General features: G+C 40.4%; 1 protein-coding gene across 2 annotated transcripts in view; it reads left to right on the top strand.

The window, feature by feature from the left end:
- The window catches only part of Zmat4 (zinc finger matrin-type 4), a 389,120-nt gene that overhangs the window by 232,712 nt on the left and 133,674 nt on the right, over nucleotides 1–22,734 (top strand). For both annotated transcript variants that reach the window (XM_040731818.1, XM_040731820.1), the window contains one exon: nucleotides 9,282–9,438. In XM_040731818.1, coding sequence (XP_040587752.1) covers nucleotides 9,282–9,438 — 157 coding nt within the window. The remainder of the gene's footprint in view (nucleotides 1–9,281; nucleotides 9,439–22,734) is intronic.

Raw genomic sequence — 22,734 nt, 5'->3', positions numbered from 1 at the left:
TTCTTTTTCCTCATTTGTTTTTATGGATTATGTGTTAGTTGTGGTATCATTTTTCTGTTCAGTACAGCTGTGCTCCTGTTTGACTCCTTAAGCTACTATTATTAAATAAATTTCTGTATGTCATGGGGGGAATTATTCACATACAATTTATAGAGCTGTATTCTATGTATCTGTCATCTATCCTCTATTTTCTATCATCTATCTTATTTGTAATTTACCTAGCTTATCAGTCTATCTATGTATCTATATATCTATCTTTCTGTCTATCTTCTATATTAATTATTGACACACATATATTAGTTAAAATCATAAAAGAAAATGTGCATTGAACTGTCTTTTATAATTTCATAATTAACCTTTCCAGTGAACTTGCTTACTGTGAGAATTTGGAGTACTGATTTTGGTCCCTGGCCTTCCTCCTAAAGGTCTTCCTTTTGTATTTCTTTTAAAGTTGTCTTAGCTGATGTCCTTTCTCTGAACTGTCACCATTTTCCCTCTGGCTTCCAAGCTCCGTTGTTATTGAGCTATCTGTCAACATTACTGTGGTTTTCTTGCACTTGAAGGGTTGTTCTCTGCATTTTGCCAACACTTTTTTTGGTTTTTGTTTCCAGCAGTTATATGGTGATCTGTTTGGTGTGGGCTTGTTGAGGCTTTTATAGGATATGGGTCTCCTTCTGACACCAAACTGTCACTGCTAAATAAACCGCACACTTGATGAGGGTATAGGTAACTATTATGGAAGGTACTTACATGAGAAACTGGCAACCCAGGTGAGCAGCAGTTTTCCAGCACCAGACCAGAAGCCCAAAAGAGAGCATGTGTCTCTCCGCAGTCTTTTATTACAACATCCATATGCGCCTCTAGCCACACCCAAAGTGGGCGTAGTCAGCGGCATAGGTATCTAAAATCTCTACCTACACTAAAATCAGTCCCCTCCACTGTGTTTGTTCATCTCTGGGACATTCTCAGTGGCTGTTCCCTGCTTTGCTGCGTCTCTCTTCCTTATGGCACTCTGATACCAAATCAAATCTACCTCTGAGCCCCTTTGTGAACTTTTAATGTTGTTTTTCATACTTTTTTAAGATTCTGTTTGACAAGAATCTCACACTTCCCTCACTTAGGTATGGCCTGTTACTTCTTCGAAGGGGCATCGTCAACCTACCTGAACCACACCCTTAAAGAAAACTCTCCTTTCAGTTGATGCTGAGACCATCAACTGTCAATAGCTCTTATGTTAAGTGGGGAAACTAGTGACCCCTTTCCCTATGTCCACTAGAATGCGGATTGGCTTTCTGGACTCCAGAAACTCATAAGTGCATTAGTTGTACCATGTCCAAAAGACACTGTTTCATCCCATTCATGTCCCCACCTCCACCTCTGTCTGCTTCCATGATAGTCCCTGAGCTTTAGGGATGTAGTTGTGTGTGTGTGTGTGTGTGTGTGTGTGTGTGTGTGTGTGTGTGTGTGCGTGTATGTGCCATGTGCACATCTCCCATTTGTGACTGAGACATACTCTGGAGACACTCATCTCTGTCTAGATGTGAGAATCTATGTTAAGCTTTGTCCAGTGTACACAGATGCTTCTGTGATGCATCTATGTATATAAAGATGTAAATTTAGAGGTAGTTTGATACTGTATCTGTTTAGAACAGTGGCTCTCAACCTGTGGGTCACAATTCCTTTGGAAGTGGGGTGAACCTTTCATAGGGGCTGCATATAGATCAGATGTCCTATATATCAGGTATTTACATCATATTTTTATAATAGTAACAAAGTTAGTTATGAAGTACCAATGAGAATAACTTCTTGTTGGGGGTCACCACAACATGAGGAACTATATTAAAGGATTATGGCATTAGGATGGTTGAGAAACACTGGTTTAGAGACTAATAGTAGTAGTTTTACCCTTGGAGCCATGAGCTCCTCAACAATGGGTTCTTGGCCAAAACTGTAGTAGCAGGCATGCATTTCCTCCATGGAAAGGACTTTGAATCCAGTCAGAAAATGCCAGTTGTTTCTACAGCATCTATTCCCCTCCTGCACCCATGAGCATATCCTGCCATGGTGTTAATTGATGTAACTTACAGGGTTGTTAGTTAGGCAAAATGTTGATTACTTCTTCTCCCAGCAGACTACATAAACCCTTTTGTTGTTATGAAGGCTAGTCAGCAAGGGAGAATATTCCTGATCCTTATCAATTTGATTGCCTGTGACCAACGGGTATGGTGTCTTTGGCAATAACATCTTAATGTTAAGTTCTGGTGGGTAACCAAGAGCAATTTTAGTGTTTTGAGGTCTCAGGAATACTCTTGACCAACAACTCTAGTGATAAGATACCTTATCTATATCTGACATTGGGATTTTTACTGATAGCATTTGGCTCTGGGTATTATCACCTGTGTAGGGTTATGGCTATTAAACTGTGTTATATGAATAAATAAATGAAAACTATCCAGGAAGCTTATGTGATAGTAAGTTTCCGTTTGACTTTTCAAAAGTCCTTAGAGCTGTTTGCTTTTAAGATAATTTCTAGTAGCTCTAAAGGATTTTTCAAAGACATGTTTTTCTTTTTGCAGCAGTTAATTACTGTTTTGCTGAGGAACAATTTTATAAAACACCTCATTTTGCCATTTTTGTAGTGACCATCACTCCAGGACTTTTTGTAGTCACCTAAAACTAAATTGAGTGAAAACAATCCTATCAATTGAGTTTCGGAAGAGAACTTCGGAGAAGAAAAAAGGCATTTCAGGATGAGATGCCAGCCAGAGGCATCCTGGGATTTTCTTTCTCTTGACTGAATCCCATTGAAAATTCCTTAACTTTGCAAAGTGCTTCTGTGTGAGAAGCTTTCATAGACTCCACTAACTTATTTGTTCTTCCTCTCAGTAACATAGACATTGCATTTACATTTTCTCTCCAGAAGAAAGCCCTTGCTTTAAAATAATCATAGTTTCTCCCTTCATTTACATGATAGCTTTAGGGCCTTTTTCAATTCTTTAAGCAAGATATTTAAATATATTCATTGAGGTCAGTTCATCAAAATTTATGAAGTTTCACCCTAGGCCACAAGTGAACCTTGTTCTGTGTGTACTGGGAAACTTTCAGAAAGGTGACATGATTTGTAGCCCCAAGAAATCATTAATTTGGAGTTTAGATATCTAAGAATCCCAGTTAAATCTTGGCACTAGACAGACCTGAACTAAGGCCTGTGACACTGTGTAGTGTGTGTCTGCCAGCATCATTGGAATGGAAACAATTGAACCATATAAACTATGTGATAGTGATATATACCCAAAGCAATGCTACTGACCTCAAAGGCTACCTAACTTCTCAGACTTCTCCCTCTTCTGCACTGATGACATAATTCTGTTGCAGAGTATTTTGTTGCATAATGCCTGGCTCTCCACTTTTAATTATCTTTGCTTCTTTTGTATGAGAAGTGACTTACCTTGCCCAGGGAATAGAATTGTAGGATGGCAGTTAAAATCATGATCATAAAACTACCACAAATATTGGGAACATCTTCCTGTAATTGAACCCTGAAGTTGCTGTACAAATTATAGATATTTCTGGTTTCTTTCTCTAACTGGCTTGTCAGTCTGAAAACAGTTTGGTTTATGATAGAATCCCTCTGAATATCCTGTCTCCTGTTTTGACTTTTAATGTCATTCAGATTCTTGGCCCCATAAATAGTCCTCTCCTCTACTCATTCAGAAAATAGTGGAAAGCACCATCCACTCAGTGCTATGAGCAATGTGCTGGATTCTGGCTCTTTGATGTCAATGAGATAATTTTCTTGCTTTTAGAGGAGTTTTGTTGTAGGAGACAAATATGAAAAAGGTAAATGGGAGGATTTAGTATTCTGATATGACAGAAGAATGAGCTGGCTACCCAAAGATTCCAGAGGCTTGTCACCAACTCTGGAGTATCAGGTGTCGGAACTAACTCCATCTCAAGGAAATAAAGTTGAATTGAGCCATGAATACACACTGTGGTCAGCATGTATTAGATAAGAAGTAGGGAGAAAGGAATTCGTGGGGGAAGTGATAGATGCCCTAACACAAAAGATCTTCTTTAACAATTGTAAAAAAAATAGAAACAGAATCAATACTCCAAATTTCTTCCTACAAAGTAAGGACCACTCTAATATTCAAGCCAGGTTCAGACACAGCAAGAAAAAGAGAAAACAGGTCAATAACCTTAATGAACAGAGACTCAAACATGCTCATTAAAATACTTGCAAACAGAATACAGACATACATAAAAGAGATTATCCACCATGATTACTTTGGCTTTATCCCTGAAACTTAGGAATGACTCAGAATACACAAGTCAATAAAAATAATGACACACATAAATGGACTTAAAGGTAAGAATTGCATGACCATTGCCATAGATTCAGAAAAATACTTAAACAAGAGCTAACATGACTTTTATTATAAAGTCTTAGAGGATGTAGAGCCAGAGGGAACATGCCCCAAAATACCTCCGTGTAAGCTATGTATGAGAAATTCGCAACCAACCAAATCATACTAAATGGAGAAGGTTGAAGAAATCCCATTGAAGGCAGGAGCAAGACTGGGAGGTCCACTGCCCCCACTCCTTTGTAATGCTGTATATAGATCATTGGCTGGAGAAAAAAGCAAGAGAAGGAAATAAAAGAGACACAAATAGGAGAAAAAGAAGTCAAACTATCCCCATTGCCAAAGGATATTAAAGTATACATTAGAAATCACAAAATTCTATCAGAAAGCTTGTAGAAAAATAAGCAATGTGGCAAGATACAGAGTCAGTTTTCACAAACCAACAACAAACACACAGAGGAGATCATGGATGTGCTCCCATTCACAATGATGTAAAAGAAAATGAAATATCTAGGAATAAACCTAACCAAGGAAGTGGAGGACTCCACAATGGAAACTTTAAACTTCCAAAGAGAAAAAGATAATAGAAAATGGAAAGACAGTCCATGCTTGTGTATTGGTAAAATTGATACTGTGTAAAAATGACCATTTTATCAAAGACTATTTTCAGATTCAACACAATCATAATCAAAATCCCCATCTGATTCTTTAGAGAAATAGGAGTGTACTAGAATTTATATGAAACTTCAAAATATCCCAAATAGAAAAGTAACCCTGAGTAAAACAGAGCAATGCTAGAGGGTTAACAAAACCAGATCATATGATATATTACAGATACATATTAATGAAAAGATACTATACTAGCACATAAATAGGCATACAGACCAGCAGAACGAAATAGAAGACGTAGGGTAAATTTAACTTCAGCCACTTAATATTTGACAAAGATTCATGTGTAGGAAAGGACTTCCTGATTACAATTCCGTTGGCTCAAGAATTAACGTCAACTGCTGTCAATAGAATCTCATGAATCTAAAAAGCTTCTGCACAACTAATCAACCAGGTGAAGAGGAAGCCCACATAATTGGAGAAAATCTTTGCCAGCTACATAACTGACAGAGGATTAATATCCAGAATATATAAAGAACTCAAAAAAGAAAGACTCGTGAAACCAAGTGATTTATCCAAAACCTGGGACTAGAATCTGAACAGAGTTCTTAGAAAAAGAAGAAAAAAATATTGGGTAAGAAATGTCTCAAAAATGTCTTTAGAAATTAGGGAAATGTAAATCAACATACTTGTGTTTTCTTCTTACTTAAGTCAGGATGACAAACATCACCAAACAATTTACAGTAAATGCTGGAGTGGGAGTGAGGGAGCTTGTTCATGTTCATTGCTGCCATATTCATAATTTCTAGAAAATGGAATCAATCTAAACCTTCAACTGACAAATTGATAATGAAAACATACAAGTACAATGGAACACTATTCAGCTATAAAGAAAAATGAAGTCATAAAACTGGAAAAGATAATGCTGAGTCTGGTAACCCAGTCCCAGAGAGACAAATATCAAATGTACTATTTTATCTCTGTTCCCAGCTCTAGGTCTTCAGATGTGGGGACATAGCCTGGAGTAACTGGAGAAGCCAGGAAAGTACAATGAAATCATTGCCAGGTTAGGGGGGGCTGGGGAGCGATAGAGAAGCAAAGAGCAGGGTCCTAGTGGTCTGATCAAAGGATGGGGAAACTGTGGGCTCTTTAAGAAGGAGACAGAGGTAGATAAGGAGGAGGAGGGAGCAGGGTAAAAGGGACAAGGAGTGAACAAGTGATTTGGTTAGAAAAATGAAAAAAGGGGACCTCCTCATGGTGGAGTAGGGAGGTAAACACAGAAGAAAGGAGGAAGGAAAATAAGAGTTTCTGGGAAAGCCACAATGAATCATATGATCAAATGTTTACTTAAACCTTTAAATTTAATGTGTATTAATATGCATATATAATTTAATGAAACTTTTTTCTCTAGTAACATTGCTGTCTCCAAGAGCCAAAGACCACCTGACAAAAATCTCAGTATCAGGCATGAGAACCCTTCTTTTTTGTTGTTGAGCAAAACATACAGCCCAATGCTATTGTCATCGGTTATCTCCTATAGGTGAAAGGTAAATCCCTATTGCTGAAAATACTATTCACTTCATAAACAATGCCCAGAGACCCCTGAACTAGAACTGACTTGATTGCCTCCTCCCTGAGGACTAACTTTCATGGTACCAGAAGATGCCATTCAAGCTTCCAAAAGGATGCAGCAATCAATCCTAACTAGCTGTGAGGCCTATGAATCACACCAATGACAGCACGGCATGATGACTCTAAGAGTGCAGTAGTGGCACACATTACTTGGCAGTAACCAACAGCTCTCTAACTAGACTTAAGGTCTACTCAATAGAAGGAAATTCATGACTGATATTAGAAACCTACCTAACTATCAGTGCTAGTGAAGTCATGGATATTGAATTTACAAGCACTACTTTACTGAACCAGCATAATGTCTAACAACAATCTAAACATTTGTCCTTATATCCATAGATAAGTGTAGTCTTTACTCCTCATCAAGGAAACTTCCCTTTGAAACATCAGGGAAGACCATTGCAGAAAGCTATAACCAAACAAAATATAGTCGTGGAGCCCAACCCAAATGGATATATCTATAGAACACTCCTGCACCGAGAGCTCAGGAAACATTGAGGAGTTGGAAAAGGGTGTAAGAGCCAGAGGAGGATCAGAAAGTTTGCTATGAGGATGCATTTCCTAATAATGTCAGAAACAGCACCCACAAAGTCTTCCAAAATCATGGCTTTTGTAAACATGGACTGAACAAGGAAATAAAAAATTGACATGCCAAAGTAGACTTTGGAAGGACCACTCAGGCCTCAACCCTAAACAAAGAACTAAAGACAAATAAAGAATGCTGACAGTGGAAGAAATATTTTCCCCAAGGAAGCACACATCAATTGGTTAATACCCACTAGTCATCCCTAAACAGACACACACACACACATACACACACACACACACGTAACATACAAACCAGGAGGTGTATTTACTTGTACATATATGCATGAAATTACAATGATAAAAAGATGTTATACATTTGGAAGAGAGTAAGAAGGGGTGGATAGGATGTTCTGTAATTATGGAAGGGTAGACAGAAATGTAGTTATAATCTCAAAGTTTTAAATAAAGGCATAGGACTAATATGCCTAACATACAGTGGGCAGGTTGCCATTTTGTTTTCTATGCCCCAAAGGCCCCAAGTCCCTCACTCTTCAGCGAATGCATTGTGCTTCTTCAGTTGCTCTGAGATTTGAATTTTCCTGATGCTTCTGGACTTGTTCCTCTCCAAGGGACTCTGTACCCCCATTAGGATTGGTTGGAGAGATGAGTGAGAGCCAATGCTCCTGATCTACAGCCTGGTCCTTTTTATATCACAGTAAACCACGTGGTGGATTATAAAGGTCCCTGTGCTTTTATTTTCACCTGAAAGCAAAACTCAAAGTACCATAGCTTACCTTCAGCAAGGGCAGAATACTTCCCGGAGGGGAAAGTCTTGTGGAATTGTGTCCCTTTCTTGGTGGGTCCAACTTCCTGACACTAGTGTCCCCCACTAACAGCCTTTCAGTTTGTTGTCCCTACCTTTTCAGCATAGGCCAGCCTCATCACACACACACACACACACACACACACACACACACACACACACACACACACACACACACGAATGGTCTTCCTAAGTACCAAAAACTAATTATCAGTGATCTCATATGGTGATGCTTTATGGAAGGAGTTACTTTTCTATCTACCACATAATGTGTGTAAGGTTACACTCTCTCTAGCAGTATGAACATTTTGTTATTATGTGAAATTTATATAATTCTCTGCTCCTTTCTGTCCTGTCCCCATCCTCCTCCTTGTCCCATCCAATTTTAAATTTCATTTCTGGGTTTTCTGGGTCTCCAAGAAGGGACTATTGTGGGACTAGAGACGTCTCTGAGGGCATTCTTTAACAATGAGGTGCCTTGCTAATGCAACTCCACAGATTTGAGTCCTTATCTTAGAGCCCACTGTACCCTCAATTTCCAACGAGGCAGGAGGGGAGGCAGAGGATTAATCTTCTGGGAGAGTAGAGGTAATTGATGACCTGCCCACATAATGGCCATGTCACATGCTCCCACAAAGAAGTTGCTTTTTTCTGAATCACGATTCACTTTCATTAAATCTCACAAAAGCCTAAAAATTAAGCCGAACTAAGCAGTGAAGCATTTAGCCAATCACCTTTTCTGAAGAAAAGGGAAAAGTATTACACAAATTCCTGTCAGAAAATTCAGGCCGTGTGGTCATCATAGTTCTGGGATAGATATGCAAATTAAGTATGAAAAATGGTCAAGTCCTAAGAGAAACTTTTTTATATAAAAACAGCTTGAACATTGGAGTCATGTATCCTGGTGAGGCTAAAATTGGCAAAGGCAGAGCTGAATGCCAAATGATAATTTCTGCTAAATAATTCAGGCCATGTGAACTCTGATATTTTCCTTGCTTTAATGAGTATAATGTGTGCAATTACCAACTGCTTTCCTCATGGAGCCAGACAATGTGCCTTTTCCTAATTGTGGGCTCCATTTTTCTTTAGGTAACTCATATCTGCAACGTTTCCTAAAAACCCAGTGTCTTGCATGGCTAGCCACTAAACAAATGTTCATTACTAAGTTGATGGTGATTATAAGGAAGATTAAAAGGACTGTAGAACAAAAGCTGAGCGTGTCTATAAGGTGGTCAGCAATAGACAAATGTCATGGAAATGATCAATCTCATGACGTGGGACCTGAGCCCCTCTGTGACACTGTCTTTCTCCTTTTCCCCATGCAGGGAAGTGACACTGACACGGTGGATAAGAATAAGTGCTGTACACTCTGTAACATGTCCTTTACCTCAGCCGTGGTGGCCGACTCCCATTACCAAGGCAAAATCCACGCCAAAAGGTTAAAACTGTTGCTAGGAGAGAAACCTCCATTGAAAACCACAGGTATGTGTGGGAACCAATGATCCAGGCCGGCACCGAGAGCCATACACTGCATCTGTCGCATGAATCACCCTCTCTTCAGAAACTGCAAACTTTGTGGCTCTAATGGCAGGTGCCATTCAAAACCCATGGGGACAGACTGGGAGCCTGGGCATACCAGACCACCGCGTGTGATTTCAGCAACTATTGTTTACACCCTCTAGTATGTTTGCTACACCAATTACAAACCTTTTAAGACACAGGTCTGTGGTACTGTCTCAGGTTCGGCCTGTATCCCACATGGCTATGGATGTGCACACAGCATAGCAGATAGGTTCTGCCAATGTCTATGTAAAGCTAGTGCCATCTTTACATTTGTGCTTTACATGCAGCTGGGTGTTATTTTTATTATGTTCTTAGTTTAGTGTAGAGGAGGCAGTGATGGAAACTAGTCTTTACAGCCACTTTAGTTTGGAGACGAGTATGTGTTTATGACATTCTTGTTATCATTGCTGGGGAAGCTGTGATTCAAACCTACTAAATTTCATCAGTAGAAAATACTGATAGCAGACTACTTGACCTTCTAAATGCTTAACCAAAGAATATCTTCATAGGTTTAGCAAATCATAAGGCTGAATTTTTTTATATAATTTAGTAACACTAAAACTATTTGTACTAGATTTATATCATGATGAAGATGTTAGTGTACTGGGTTATAATCCCAAGAAGTTAGGGGATATTTTTCATTATGTCTACTTTTGCAGTGCAATTAAAATTTAGTAGTGCATCTTATCTGGCTGTCTAATGAATCGTGCATAAATCGTGGGTGTAATTATTTTTAAATGGTATTTTGGAAACCAGAGAGTGTCTGAAACAATGCTTGGCATTTACTCCCCTAGAGTTTTTCTTAAGCAACAATCTTCTTTTGCTTAGAAAATAGCAAAAAATCTTTTCTTTCCCAGCTTAGTTTGAGTAAAACATATTGTGTTCTTGGAGGTGGATGTGACATTCATGTGTAGAATGGTTTTGGCTGGGAACAAGTACAGCTTATTTTGGAGCCTCTACGTGATGTGGCATTGATCAAGCGGTGCTCTATTGAGACGCTTGTTCTCTGAAAGGTTGGGGCACTAACCTTGTGACCTACACATCGTCAAACCTCTTAAAATAGACACCACAAAGAAACAGTCACTGGAAAACTTTTATCTGATCTTTCCATGAATGAGTAACTAGCTGGTGTGTTCTCTTTGCCTAGCAGAATAGTGATGTTGAATTTTATTTTGGAAGTAGTAATGGGAGGAGAGGGGTTGCATCTTTGTTTATTGTATTGATTGGTAAACAGGAAAATGATCAAAACTATCACATGCCAAAAATAATTCCTTGTGATTTTGTATCCATCTTCAAGAAAACCAAGGACCAGATCATTTTTCCCAGAACTAGAACTCAAGGGGGACTTACTAACTCATTAACTCTCAATATATGCCAAAGATGGGGGCTGGAATGACACCTTAGAGGGTAAACTCACTATTTTTTACTAAGCTTGTAAAACCTGAGTTTGATTCCTGAACCTCTGTGATGGAAGGACAGAACTTAAACTTTGACCTCAACACATACACTATGGCAAGCATGACTCCCCATAAATAAATATATGAGGGGAGAGGGAGAGAGAGGGGAGGGGAGAAGAGGGGGTATTCCAAAGACAAAATTCAGATCATTCAAGGTGTACCCTTATTTAGTGAGTTGACTCCTGCTATTCATTGTTTGAATTTAGCCATGAGGTTGCAGAAATCCAGGGACCTGTTGGGTCAGAAGATAATGGGAATGGGAAAGGATAAATTGCACTATCAGCTGGAAGCTTCCATTGGGAATCAGGGTGTCTAGTTGTCATCTTAGACTCCTTCTCATCCAGTTCATATTTTCCTTCTCCAGTATCTCATCCATCTGCTTTGAGCAGAAATCATCTTGAAAGGTAGTAACCACAGACAAAATTGAAGTCCTAAGAAGCTAAACTGATTCTCCCAACTGGAATGGTGTCAGCCATTAGACAAAAAAAACCCCACAGAAATAGACATTGGGAGGTATGGTCCAGGCTGAAGGCTATAACATGGATGGGACAAAGGGTAGTATGCTAGAGAGGCTACAGAAAACTTGAGTGATCAAGCAGGACACCTGTAGTTGTTGACAGCAGGATTTTGCTTGCTGTTCTGGGGTTTAGGGAAAATAAGACGGGGTGTCCATTGTCTTAGGTAAGGTTTCTATTGTGACAAAACACCATGACCAAATAGCAAGTTGTGGAGGAAAGGGTTTATTTGGCTTATATTTCAGCAGCACTGTTTATCACTGAAGGAAGTCAGGACTGGAACTCAAGCAGGACAGAAACCTGGAGGCAGGAGCTGATACAAAGGCCATGAAGGGTGCTGCTTACTGGATGCTTCCCATGCCTTGCTCAACCTGCTTTCTTGTAGAACCCAGGACCGCCAACCCAGGGATGGCACCACCCACCATGGAAAATGCCTTACAGCTGGACTCATGGAAGTATTACCTCAGCTGAGGCTCCTTCCTCTGATGACTCTAGCTTGCGTCAAGTGGGCACACAAAACCACCCAGTATACCCATTATGGTACATTCTCACTTGTAAAGTGAATATTAATTATAAAGTAAAAGACGGTCATGCTTTAGGCCACAGACCCAGAGAGGCTAAGTAACAGGGAGGGCTTAGGTTGAGTTGCAAGGATCTCTCTGGTAAGAGGAAATAGAATAGATTTTATAGATGGACTGGGAGGGTGGGAACAAGAGGGATCAGCTGAGTAGGGGAGGGGAAATCCTGGAAGAAATGACTAGAATTTAGCATTTCAGGATGAGCTGGAAACCAAGGGCAACAAAGTTCCATGGAATCTATGAGAGTGACCTAGGAAAGACTCCTAGTAATAGGGGACAAAGAGCCTGAACCGGCCAGGCAAGACCTCAGATGGAGGGACTGGGACACTGACCCAGCCACAAAACCTTCATCCTACAGTTTGTCCTGCCTGCAGAGTGTTCTGGGACCACAGGCTAGCAGAATCCTTATCAAAGAGACTGGAGAGACTTCATCCAGCAAACATGACAACAGATGCAAAGTCCCAAAGTTATTAGGCAGAGCTTGAGGAGTCCTGCAGAGGAGGGGGAGGAAGGACTAGAGGAACGAGCAGGGATAGAGACACCAGGAGAATAAGACCCACAGAATCAATTGACTCATGGGGGCTCGAGGAGATCAGGGAGCCTGTAGGGGTCGGAACTAGTTCACCTGAATATATTTTATTGCTGAGTAGCTTGGTGTTCTTTTGAGATTTCTAACAGTGGGAGAGGGGGCAGTTGCTGACTCTTTTGCATCCTAATGTGACCCTTTTCCTCCTACTGGGTTACGTTGTTCAGCCATGATTTGATAGTGTGTGCCTGGTCTTACTGTACATATTATGCTGTGTTTGGTTGATGTCCCTGGGAGACCTGCTCTTTCCTGAGAGGAGACAGAGGGGGTGTGGATCTGGGGGAGAGGGGAGATGATGGGAGAGACTGGGGGTGGGGAGGGAAGGGAAATTATAGTTATTATATATGAGAGAAGAATAAGAAAATGAAAGAGGGTCATGAGTGACCATCAGTTAATGAGCAGTTGTCAGACTGGAGAGGAACTTCCTTGAGGTGTAGCCCAATGCACAAACCCAGTTATTGTGAGGGCAAGAACCTAGAAGCTGGACAAGTCTGATGTCAGAGCATCCGGAGCTGCTGTGTGTTCTCTGCCTGGCATAATAAAGTCATCCCTTGTAGACCACAGCCTTTCCCAGCAGCAGTTTAGAGAAGGCTCAGTTCCGAGGTTTCCTGTGCACACCTACACATGGGCTAGTACTGCCTAATCAGTTTGGCTGGCTTCAAATTGTATCTTTAAAGAAAACAAAAGGGAAAACTGACATGTAAGACCCAGTCACCTGAATCAGGATGCCAGAGAGAAGCAATTCCCTGCTCAGGTATGCAACTTATGCGGCCATGTCATGAATAGCCTCTCAACCCCCAGTGAATTGGAGCAGAGCTTGTTGCTTCTCTGTGCTCCTTCGTCTGATGGAGATGGGCACTCGGGACTGGCGAATCACTGTTTCCTCCACCTCCACCGTCCTTGGACCACACAGCAGCTGAGCGCTCTGCAGGACTCACTGCCCTTTGAGGTGCCTTGTTCAGGACTACGGAAATGCCTGGCCAGCTCACTGGAATTCTGGAACACAAGCCGGTTCTACATCGTGGTTTATGTCTCGGGATCTCTGGTCCAGACACAGCTGTGAAGACAAAAGCACAAGGAGACAAGGAGAGAGGCTGGACTGCCACGTGTTCACAGGGCCAAAGAACTGGGGTGTGGATTGTGCCCAGATGGGAAGAGAGATGTATGCTGCCATATCCTGTCATTTGCAGGGAGACCAGAGAAACTGGGCTCTGCAAAAAGAGACGGGAGTACAGAAGGCAATGTCACTTAGCTATTACCATAGCAACAGGACAATGACATTCTAATTTGCAATTGGGGGAAGAAAGGCATACAGACCAATTTTAAGTAAAAACAATGATGACGATTTAAAAAGTTAAACAAACAAAAAGAATGATGATGTTTGAACCTTTCCCTCATTCTTCCTCATTCCCTATAGACAAGAGAATCTTAGGGGGACAATGAAACATTTGAATGAACAGGTAATTCACAAGTCACAATTTACCCTTTGGGCTTGCTTTTCTCCAGTCAGTTTCTTGCTGAGTGCTGCTTTGTGCTGTGGAGTCACTGCAGGGCAAGACTGAGAGGTTTGCTGACTTGACTGATGGCTTGTGGCAGAGCCATGGGCAACTGGGACAGTGAAGGAGATAGGGTATGTTCACAGAGTAACCAGTACCCTGAGATTTGTCTGAACACGGAGTCCCAAAGGACCAGAACAGTCGTGAATTCTAAAGCCAGGGTGAATTTAGTCTCTTGCAGCTCTAACAGCAGTATCTGTGAGTCTGACTTGCATAATGTTGGCAGGGGCGTGGAGTAGGCCCCAATGTTTGGGCCCCTAGATTTAGGGTTTCAGTCCATGACTTGAAATTCACATTGCTTTTAGGCTTCTACTAGGGAGGTAAGAAATCACCATGGAAGTGTATGTTGGAAGAGAAGTGCCCTTCTCTTGGCATGGGAGAGAAAGGAGTCCAAATCCTACTGTGTCATTCAAAGGTACATGCCTGATAGCCTGAAGATTTCTCAGTAGCTTCTACCACGTATCACAAGTGCTGGAACAGAGGCCTTTGGAAGGATTTAGGACCCAAACTATAATACCATGGAAATCCTCTCTTTTGGAGGATAAGTCAAGGAATTGGGACTGTTAGGTATGTAAAATGCATCACTTTAGGGCAAGTCTTTTAAAAAGCTTCCATAGGAAAGAGCTATAATTGTGGAGCATGTGTTATCTGTGCATATGTGTGTTTGTGCATGTGCCTGAAAGCAACAGATATAACCAGTGAGTAGGCAGCAAACCAGAAAGTTAGGTGAGAGCTAAAGACAAAGAGGAGTCTGTTGATAGCCAGAGATGCTCCCAGACAGAGTGCAAACGTGGGAGCCCTTGAGGCAGAATCTGCGGGCTGCTTCTGGGGGCTTTTCCAGCTGGAGTTCCAGCCACACTAAGTATCTAGTTTAGAATACTTTTCAAGACCCTCTCAACCTGAGATTTTCTGTCTGCTGTTGCCTGTAAGTATCCCCCTCTCTCCCGACAGGCTGGCTGAACACTGATTTGGGGGCCAAGGGACTGGAGCTTAGGCTCAGTGCTACTGGATCAGCTTTATATATTCTGGTCGGCACATTCCCTCGCCAGCTTCAGTCCTCTCATCTGTTGTTTTGTTCTCTTGCTGTGCATACATTTGCATGTATCTCACTGTTCTTGCAGAGTTCTTGGCGAGGGAAGAGCTTGGTTCCCTTCCACGTTCAGAGCCTCTGATTTGTTTATCTGCTGCCTTGTCAAGAACACAAAAAGCCATTGCATTACATCTCCTAGGACATAACTCTCTCAGTTGGGTTTTGTGGGCTGAGACAGGGCCTGGAATTTGGAGCTACTGGGAAGGGGGAGGTATTCTGGTGGGCATGAAAGAGGGAGATCTGTGAACTTGAGGATGGGGAGGATCATGGAGCCATAAGGTCAGTCAAGGTCTGGGAAGGAAGCCTTCCAAAAGGAGGGTCATCCAGGTACCAAACAAGAGCTAAAACCTAAACTAGCAAGTAGAAACCATAGGGAATAGTCCTCAAGATAGAAATAAGGGATACGGTAAGGAGTCAGATACCGGGCTTCAAAGAGGGTCTTTGTCTCAGAAACAAAGTATGATATCTGTTACCACAGTAAAAACCAGTGATTAAAATGCTGGAAGCTTGATACCAAAGCCCAGGGCATACACAGGAGTCAATCTTTCCATGCCTGTACTATAACATAAGTACCAAACAGGCCAGAGACATCCCCCAGGCTGTGAGGTACATGATGGCTTCCTCCTGGAATCCTGTATGTATAGAGAGTCTTCCCTGCTACATTGAGCCCATAGCTGTACAACTTGTTTCCCGAGTGGTAAATTAGATGGCTGCAGGTCTGACATGGGTGGAGCCCCAAGAACAAAATTGAAGTCTGCTGAGGGTAAAATAATTTTCTCCAAAGATGTTCCCCAAGACCTGTACAGACAGGTTATATGACAGGGAATCCAAGTTTCAGGTGGAATTAGAATGACTAGTTCATCAACTTGGAAACTAGGAGATTCGTCTGCAATATCCTAGTGGCTCCAATAATCACTAGTGTATTCCAAAGTGAAAGAGGGAGGCAAGGGTCATTCAGAGGAATGCGGTAGGAGTGCTCCACCTCTCTCCGGGTGCTGGCGGAGCTGGGGAAAGCAAGGATCCTCTTTACAGTTTCCTGAAGAATGTAGTTATGAGAGCATAGATTTTAGCCAGTGAGGTCCATTTCTCAGTCCTGACCTGTAGAATGGTAAAATTACAAATCTGTGTTATGAAGTCACTAAGTGTGTGATGATTTGTCACAGGCACAGTGGAGAACTGACAGTTGGACTGACAGCTAGCTGACTTGTTGCTCTTATGTACAAGTCACATTGTTGTTGTCTTGGAACCCATGACTATGGACAGGGAATGCTGGAGAAGCTGGAGTTGTATCTTCATTTGGGTCGTATTCCTTGGATTCAGTTACCCCCCCCCATGTATTGCCATTGGTGATCGTTTTTCTGGTAGCATATATTCTGGTCTCCATAGTTTTGAGAGCTTGCCACTAAATCCTCCACATCCACTGCCCTCCTTCTGTGTTAATGTGCCTTTTCACATGTTACGGACAGATTCTGATCCCTACTCCTGAGTGTGTGCCTTCCCTGCAGTGAGTCCACATCTGAGATGCTTTTCACACTTCCTGTTGTGTATCGAACTACTCCCCTAAATCTTGTAGAGGACTCCATTAGTCTACAGGGTTCCTTCTGGTTTATAGAAATCTCAGAGAATACATTGTGGTCATTGCATAAGCCATAGATAGCTACGTCTTGCAGTTTCTTTTCCTTGTTATGATGATTATATGAGCTGATTGTCATCATCAGAGAACACATCTGTCACATTAGAGCACCATAAATGGCTCTGTCCATTCCAGAAGTGCAGTGATTTTTATTTATTCTGTTCTGAACTTTTCTCTGGGACATAGAATTTTGCACATGAGCTGTTCTATTGTTTGTCGTCCAAGGCGAATCCACTGGGTTAATTTACTTTGCCAGTTGGTCCATAAACTCACATCATAAAGGAGCCGTATCTCCATAGCTATTCTGTATTCTGGCACATTCCCAGACACCAGCTTGACTGCTGTGATTTTCATGATAGAGAATGATAGAAAAATAGAACTTAGCGTTTAGTTCCTACATAATGACAAGTCTGAGTGTAAAAGTGCAGGCTGGTGTGCAGAGTCACAAAAACCTGGCAGAGAAAATGAATCAAAATAGCCAAGCATGGTATGAAGATATAACTCAGTGATAGGGTATATGTATATCTGCATATACATATATTTACATGTATGCTTTATATATATTAATATGTATATACATACATATATCTACATCAACAATTGAAAAAAGTCCATGAATTTTAGAGATTTTAGAGAGAGCAACAGGGGATACTTGGAAAGGTTTGGAGACAGGAAAGGGAAAGTGGTGAATGGTGTAATTATATTACAAATTCAAGAAATAAAAAATTAATCATTAAAATACTTTTGGAAAGCCAGGTGGTAGTAGCACATGCCTTTAATCCCAGTACTCAGGAGGCAGAGGTAGGTGGATCTCTGAGTTTGAGGTCAACTTGGTATATAGAGTGAGTTTTGGGTTACCCAAGACTACACAGAGAATCCCTGTTTTGGGAAAATAAAAACCAAATAGTCAAAAAAGAAAAAAAACCCAAACAACAATAAAAAATAAAAACCTTTGATAAGAAATAAAAATGAGAGGAGACCCAAGAGCAGCATCAAAGCCCAGAAGCAGTGTCAGAGGGAGGCAGGAGCTTCAGGTCCCAAGCAGCATCAATGGAGCCATGAGCCCCAGGCCTGGGAGCAATGTCAGAGGTAGGTTTGAGCTTCAGTCTTCAAGCAGAATCAGAGGGAAGCCAGAGCTTCAGGCCTGAAGTAGCATCAAGGGAGCCTCACAACCAGGAGCAGAGTCAGAGGGAGGCCCCAGTCTCAGGCCCAGGAGCAAAGGGTGACCACCTGGTGAAGCAACAGCAGTGCTTTCCAGCAGTAACTTCCAGAAACTATTGTGTTAAGAGAAGCTTTCCTTGAGAGGAGCCTTCTCGCCCGCCTGGTTCCAGATCCGCATCAGTCCCAAATAAACATACAGGAGGCTATATTAATTATGAAGCTGTTGTCCTTGCTTGTTTCTTACTGGCTATCTCTGACTTAAGTAATTACCCCATAATTGTTAATCTAAGTATGTCTCTTACCGGAGAATAGTTCCAGGCGTTACATGTTGACTCCCTGTGTTTCTCCTTCCCAGAATCCTCCTGGACTCCTAGCCCCACCTATCTAGATTCCTATTGGCCAGCAGTAATTTATTAACATATACACAGGACTTCCCCAACACTATTGCAAAAAGTTCCTCTGGGAAACGGTACCTGTGCCCTAGCCATCATTCACTGTCATTTCTCTATGGGAGATACCCCGCTACTACATTGACCACTGGACCCTCAGCCCTATCTACACCTCCAATGGGAAAAGCATCCACTGGAGCTTAGCCCCACCTGCACCTCAAGGAGTGACCACCTAAGCATTGGGCCCACTTCCACCAGGAAGAGTATTTACTGAAAACTCTGCTCTACTTGTGCCTGGAGGAGTGGTCAATGTAGCCACAGCCCCCAACTATACCAACTGGAGAAAGAGAAGCCCCACCTATAACAATTAGAGGAAGAAATGCGTAGACAACAAGGTATGAACACACTCAACAATAGTACCACCACTCATTTTAAAGAGCAATACAACACCACTAGAAACTAGTGGTGCTACAAGAGCAATACCTGAACATCCCAACACAGATGAAGTATAAGAAACAACCTAAAAAATAACTTCATGAGAATGATTGAGGCCCTTAAAGAGGAAATGAAAAATTCTCTTAAAGAAATGGAGAAAAAGACAAACAAAAATATGGAAGATATCAACAAATCCCTTAAAGAAAACCAAGAAAAATCAATCAAATAAGTGAAGGAAACAATTCAAGACATGAAATCTGAAATAGAGGCAATAAAAGAAACACAAATGGAAGGAATTCTGGAAATGGAAAATCTGGGTAAATGATCAAGGACCACAAATGCAAGCATAACAGAATGCAAGAAATGGAAGAGAGAATTTCAGGCATTGAAGATTCATCAGTCAAACAAAATTAAATCAAACAAATCCTTGACACAAATTGTGCAGGAAATCTGGGACACCATGAAAAGACTGAACCTAAGAATAATAGGGACAGAAGGAGAATTCGTCCAACCCAAAGGCACAGAAAATACATTCAACAAAATCATAGAAAAAAAACTTCCTCAACCTAAAGAAGGACATGCCTATGAAAATACAAGAGCCTGACAGAATACCAAATAGACTGGACCAAAAAAATTCCCTCACCAAATAATAATCAAAATAATAAACATACGGAATAAAGAATGGTATTAAGAGTTGCAAAGGAAAAGGACCAGGTAACATATAAAGGCAGACCTATCAGAACTATACTTGACTTCTCAATGGAAGCAATGAAAGCCAGAAGGTCCAGGTCAGATGTTATGCAGACACTAAGGGATCACAGATGCCAACCCAGACTTCTTTACCCAGCAAAGCTTTCAATAACCATAGATGAAGGAAACAAGATATTCCATGATAAAACCAAATTTAAGCAATACCTATCCACAAACCCAGCTCTACAGAAAGTACTAGATGGAAAACATCAACCCAAGGAAATCACCTATTTCCACAAGAACACAGGAACTAGATGAGCTTACAGCAGCAAATCCCAAAGAAGGGAACTGAACACACAATGCCATCACCAACAACAAAAGTAAAAATATCAAGGACTAGCAATCACTGATCATTAATATCCATTAATATAAATGGTCTCAATTCACCTATAAAAAGACACAGGCTAACAGATTGGATACGAAAACAGAATCTATCCTTTTGCTGCATACAAGAAACTCACCTCAAACTCACAGACATTACCTCAGAGTAAAGGGTTGGGAAAAGATTTTCCAATTCAAATGAACCCAAGAAACAAGCTAGTGTAGCTATCCTAATATCTAACAAAATAGACTTCAAACTAAATCAAAATGATAAAGAAGGGCATTTCATATTCATCACAGGAAAAATCCATCAAGAGTAATTCTCAATTCTGAACATCTATGCCTCAAACACAAGGGCTCCTGCATTTGTGAAAGAAACATTACTAAAGCTTAAATCACAAATCAAGCCCCACACACTAATAGTGGGAGACTTCAACACCCTACTCTCATCCCTGGACAGATCTGCCAGACAGAACCTTAACAGAGAAATAAGGGAACTATCAGAAGTTATGACTTAAATGGACTTAACAGACATCTATAGAACATTCCATCCAAACATGAAAGAATATACATTCTTTTCAGCACCTCATGGAACCTTCTCAAAAATTGACCACATACTTGGTAACAAAGCAAAATTCAACAGATACAAAATATTGAAATAAACCCCTGGGGCCTTTCAGATCATCCCATCTTAAAGTTAGAATTCAACAGCAACATTAATTTCAGAAATCCCACAAACACATGGAAATTGAACAGTGATCAACTGAACCAACACTAGGTCAAGGAAGAAATAAAGAAATAAAAGACTTCCTAAAATATAATGAAAATGACCGCATCACATATCCAAACTTATGGGGCATAATGAAAGCAGTGCTGAGAGTGAATTAATAGAACAATTGAAAGCACTAGAACAAAAACAATCAAACTCACCCACAAAGGGTAGATGGCAAGAAATAGTCAAATTGAGGGTTTAGAATCAATAAAATAGAAACAAAGAAAACAACTAAAAAAATCAACAAGACAGAGAGTTGGTTCTTGGAGCAATTAAACAAAATAGATAAACCTTCATCCAAACTAACCAAAAGACAGAGAGAATATTAAAATTAACAAAATCAGAAAGGAAAAGGGGGACATAACAGCAGATACTGTGAAAATACAGAGAATCATCAGGTCATATTTCAAAAACCTATACTCCACAAAGTTGGAAAACTTTAAGGAGATGGACAATTTTCTAGATAAGTACCACATACCAAAAATTAAATCAAAGAACAGATAAAGAACTTAAATACACCTATAGCCCCTAAGGAAATAGAAACAATTATCAGTAGTCTTCCAACCAAGAATAGTACAGACCCAGATTGATTCAGTGCAGAATTCTACCAGATGTTCAAAGATGATCTAAGACGATATTCCTCAAATTATTCCACACAATAGAAACAGAAGGAACATTGCTAAACTCTTTTTATGAGGCCACAGTTATGCTGATTCCCAAACCACACAAAGAAACAACTAAGAAAGAAAATTACAGACAAATTTCCCTCATGTTCGGAACATAGATGCAAAAATACTAAATAAAATACTGACAAACTGAATTAAAGAATACATCAGAAAAATCATTCACCAAGACCAAGTAGGATTCATCCCAGAGATTCAGGGATGGTTCAAAATAAGAAAATCTGTCATTGTAATCCACAATATAAACAAACTGAAAGAAAAAATCACATGATCATCTCACTAGATGCTGAAAAAGACTTTGACAAAATTCAACACCCCTTCATGATAAAGGTCGTGGAGAGAATAGAGATACAGGGAACATGTCTAAACATAATAAAGTCTATATATATCGTAACCCAACAGCCAACATCAAACTAAATGGAGAGAAACTCAAAGCAATCCCACTGAAATCAGCAACAAGACAAGGCAGTCCACTCTTTCCATATCTATTCAACATAGTACTCAAAGTTCTAGCTATAGCAATAAGACAAAAACAAATCAAAGGGATATAAATTGAAAAAGAAGTCAAACTGTCACTATTTGCTGATATGATAGTATACGTGAGTCCCCCAAATTCTACTAGAGAACTCCTACAACTGATAAATACCTTCAGTAATGTAGCAAGATATAAGATACAAGTAGACCTCCAATATACAGATGACAAATGGACTGAGAAGGAAATCAGGGAAACATCACCCTTTGCAGTAGCCATAAATAACATAAAATATCTTGGGGTCACTGTAACCAAACAAATGAAAGGCCTGTGTGACAAGAACTTCAAGTCTTTAAAAATAAGAAAGTGAAGAAGATATCAGAAAATGGAATGATCTCCCATGCTCTTGGATAGGTAGGATCAACATAGTAAAAATGGCAATCCTACAAAAAGTAACATACAGATTCAATGTAATCCCCATCTAAATTCGATCACAATTCTTCACAGACCTTGAGAGAACAATATTCAACTTCATATGGAAAAAATAAAACCCCCAGGATAGCCAAAACAATCTTGTAAAATAAAGGATCATCTGGGGCCATCACCATCCATCTCTGACTTTGAGATGCACTATAGAGCTATAGTAATGAAACAACTTGGTTTTGTCATAAAAACAGACAGGTGAACCAATGGAATCAAATTGAAAATCTTGATATCAACCCACAAGCCTATGAACACCTAATTTTGACAAAGAAGCTAGAAATATAAAATGGAAAAAGGAAAATATATTCAACAATTGGTGCTGAGATAACTGGCT

Source organism: Mesocricetus auratus, unplaced genomic scaffold (genome assembly GCF_017639785.1).
Source record: "Mesocricetus auratus isolate SY011 unplaced genomic scaffold, BCM_Maur_2.0 Super-Scaffold_100026, whole genome shotgun sequence".
Classification (NCBI taxonomy): domain Eukaryota; kingdom Metazoa; phylum Chordata; class Mammalia; order Rodentia; family Cricetidae; genus Mesocricetus; species Mesocricetus auratus.
Note: the sequence above shows the minus strand (reverse complement) of the source record. Positions and strands in the feature narration are given on the sequence as shown.